We start from the raw sequence: 3,886 nt of genomic DNA on the forward strand, positions 1-3,886 counted from the left end.
AACAACTTTATGTACAGCTTGTAAGGGAAATCACTTGAGGAACTAGGGGAAATCTGATTTCCTTATCTGCATTCAATTTACTTACCACCAAATCTTTTTTTGTTCCAACTAGAAAGATAAAGCTGGAAACTGGTTCATTCTCCCTCAATGCATCTTCTAGCCACTGTCTGAAGTACAAAAGAGAAATGAGAGAATGAGTCAGAGGGACTCAGGAATACAGGAGAAAGTAACAGATAATAGGGTCACAAGAAAAGTGGGAGGATTAATTTAGGTGAGAGTATCAAAAACCTTTATTTCTCGGCAGAAAGAGACTAGGAGCTATTCCAACTCCTTTGAATACATGTCTTCCACTAATGAAAAGTTTAAACATGCCCACTGTAGAGTGAAAATTCAGCAATGATTTTAGCTCCCAGAGAGGGTACTTATCAGTTTAAGGGAGGGGGCAAATTTTTGATCGAGATAAGGAATAAGAAAACAAGAAAGAGAAAACAACATAGCAGATTAGATACAAACGGGGATAAAGAAGAGTGAAATAATCTATTCAGTATTATAAAACAGCTCCCTGTGAAGGCTGCATGATTCTTGTCTCATAAGCTTTTATATTTTTATTACTCTGGCAATCAAGTTCCTCTTGAGTCATCCAACACAAGTCAAGGAGGGAAGGAAGTGTGTGCGTGTGTGGGAAATCAGGTTCACAGGCTTCAATTATTTTCAGCCAAGCAGAGACACTAATATATATATTATTTTACAAAGTCCTATGTAAATGAGCTAAGTACCACAGCAGCAGTCTTAGGAAATAGTCTAATACACACTCAAAAAAGACAGAGTACAAGTTGTAAAGAAATATGTACCTGCATTACAGTCACAACAGTATGTTAGAAATATATACACTCTGAGCTGGTGACAACAGTGTGGATCATAGATCCATGCAGGGTTTTGCAGCCTGCGCTAAAAGCAGAACAAGTTTACTCACAGCAATTAGCATGCTACTGTAACCAAACCATTAAAGTAAGTTTAGCTATACCTGCATATACTTTGAGGTTTTAATTTTCTCACCTCTTTCTGACAGCCTGTCACCCAATAAAATCGCTACAGAAATCAGAGAAATAAAATAGTTTGGGGCTAACAATGCACCTAGAAAATGAGAGGCTCTTCAGACATTATGCATGAGATGCACCTCAACAAATTCACCATCTGCATCAGATGCCAGCCTGTTACTCTGTTTATAGCAAATGGAGGAATAAAAGAATGCTTTTGGGGTGCACTTCATCTCTTCCTGCATGTCTAGTTTTGGAAGGATCAAGCTCTTATTGAAGTGCCTTTTTCTCTCTACTGACTATAAAGGAAGTCTAGGGTGAGTAGTTCAAATCTATGCTCTGCATTTTCTTCAGAAAAATCCCATGCTATGTAATCCAAACAAGTAACTGTCATTCTTCATTTCTTAGCTCAATTTAGCTCAATAGAAAATACACTCACAATCCAGCAAGTTCTCAGCAACTACAGGCTATCCAAGGCAATTAAAGCTGCTGCAAAAGCTTTAAAGGCTAAGCCAAAATACAGAAACTTACTTAGTGTGATCCAAAGTCTGGATATCAGCCAGATCAAACACTGTTATTATAACTGCAATAAAAGACAAAACAAAAAAAAAAAGTAATTTAGTTAGAAAGTGTATCACAAGTCTCTCCAACTCATCTTGTTAGAGAGAATGTTTACATACAAAGTGCAAGAGCAGATTTAACACAGAAGAGATGGAAGACTGTCCTTTTGCTCATTCCTTCTCTAGCACTCATTAACAATGAAGTCCTCAGTCTTTAACCCCATTTAGTCTTTACCTGTAGTCTGCAGTCTGTAGTGTATTAGTCCTTCTGTTTTGGGACCACTTTAATTCCTGAGGAAATTGTCTCTTTCCAAAGGGAATGGCAGAAGTATGCACTTCTAACTTCAGCAATAATCTTACCCAATCCCAAATTCTTTTCCCCTTAGCCACAGGTGCCAATTTTTATCACTGCATCATCAGAACATTCAGAGCTTGCAGGTGTGACAACATATCAACTCATGAGCTTTTTAAAATTTTTCTCCAGTAACAGACTATCAATTCCACCACACTGTGTCTACAGGTACCTTTCCAATGAGCACATATGCATGTATGTTTCCATATAAAGTACAACCTCCTGTCAGAGCCAGGATCAAATTAATATCGTTCTCACCCTCTGCTCCTCGGTAGTAAGCAGATGCAATGCACTTGAACTTTTCCTGACCTGCTGTGTCCCATCTGTGCAATGGGGGAAAAAAAGAAATTTCAGGTTAATGAAACCCAGTGTAACCTGAGTAAACATGCTAATGAAGCAGCAGACTGGTACAAGTTGGAGAAGAATGTGATACCAGAGAAGTGCTACCATCTGGAACATGTTATTCATTAACTACTGATAGAAATGAAGCAAAGCTCTATTATTTAATGAAGACATCTTCATTATCCTCTTTTTTTTAGTACTGGTCATTTTGGAGACACAATTCAAATATTCATATTCTGCATGGTAATAGCCTTTTCTTAAAACATGTTTTCCTCATCTATGTAATTTGCATGTATTTCTAGGGCAATCTAATTTTGAGAATTTTCTGTGCTAATACTAGAGAAATCATATATTAGCCCATATTAGAATCTTGCAACTGCCAGATATGATATCTGTTAGTACACTACAAATTAGAGATCTACAGCTCTGTCCAGCAGATACTAATGACACCATTAAAGAAAATCAAGAAAGTGCTTCTTATTAACAAATGTGATATGCAGTCCTCTCATCTACTGCCAGCACTACAGAAGTTTGTGTTTTTGTTGTAGCCTAGTACTGCCAGTCACAGATACTTGCAAATTTATCTTGTATGGAAATCTCTCAGCGAGAGGGGGCACTAGTGCTAATAATATGGAAATGTTCTACCCAGCCACTGAAGATTCTGCAGATAATGCAACCTGACATTTAGTAGCTCATGAACATTATTGCTTCAGCTGGCAAAATACTGATGCATCAGTCCAGATTTTTAGAGGGACTCAAGTTCCAAAAGGATAGTGCCTGGAAGAATTTTCAAAAACACAAAGTCACTGAAATCAGTGGGAAATTGATTTCTAAGTATTTTTCAATAAATTCCACTATCCATCTATATACATCAATGATATCTTAGAAAAAAATGTGTTCTTAAGTACAAATGGTTTTAAGAGTCATGCACTAAAATACTTAATGCAAAGCATCTTACTTCTGCTCTAGGTCACAATACAGCATAGGTGATTCAGTAATACCCTCTACAGAACAGTATTGCTGGCCACTGAAAATACCAGAGTACAGCCTTCAGCAGAACCAAAGCAGGTAAGAGAAGGCCAGGCTTCCCACTAGTCTGATAAACAAAGCTGAAAATCAAATATATTAGGTTCACATTCTAATAAAAACATTCCAGTCTTTCTATGATTTTGGGAAAATCACTTAGTCCCCAATTAAGAGATACTGAAATCACTGGACATCTTACCATTCATTTCAATGGCTGCAGGAATACAACTCCCAGTGAAGCCAAGTTCGTGCTTGTTGTGCCTACTAAACTTAAAGGACAGAATGGTGTAGCAGTAAAACCGGAGAGAGTCTGTGGCAAAACTGTCAAATTTTCTTTCAAAAAACTTGAGTAAAAAAGGCAGAAATCCACTGAAGTGGCACAAAACATCCAAGATGAATTTTCATTGACAAACTTATAACATTTCTTAGGGATGTGAAATCCAAGAGAGTAAAATTTTTGATGAAACTGCAAGTCTGGGTACAGAACCTGTTTTTCAGTTCACATTAATCTTTCTGCAATTTTATTATTTTTTTAAATAAATCTTTATTCCAATGGAGCCTGCAGGAAT

The 3,886-nt window shown here is 37.1% G+C and overlaps 1 protein-coding gene across 2 annotated transcripts in view; it reads right to left on the reverse strand.

Moving 5' to 3' along the window:
- Positions 1-3,886, reverse strand: part of RAB36 (RAB36, member RAS oncogene family) — an 11,379-nt gene that overhangs the window by 2,650 nt on the left and 4,843 nt on the right. For both annotated transcript variants that reach the window (XM_010081738.1, XM_010081737.1), the window contains 3 exons: positions 2,208-2,272; positions 1,569-1,620; positions 86-167 (listed from right to left, as the gene is read on the reverse strand). In XM_010081738.1, coding sequence (XP_010080040.1) covers positions 86-167; positions 1,569-1,620; positions 2,208-2,272 — 199 coding nt within the window. The remainder of the gene's footprint in view (positions 1-85; positions 168-1,568; positions 1,621-2,207; positions 2,273-3,886) is intronic.

The sequence above is a fragment of the Pterocles gutturalis genome, unplaced genomic scaffold (genome assembly GCF_000699245.1).
Source record: "Pterocles gutturalis isolate BGI_N339 unplaced genomic scaffold, ASM69924v1 scaffold47414, whole genome shotgun sequence".
Classification (NCBI taxonomy): Eukaryota; Metazoa; Chordata; class Aves; order Pterocliformes; family Pteroclidae; genus Pterocles; species Pterocles gutturalis.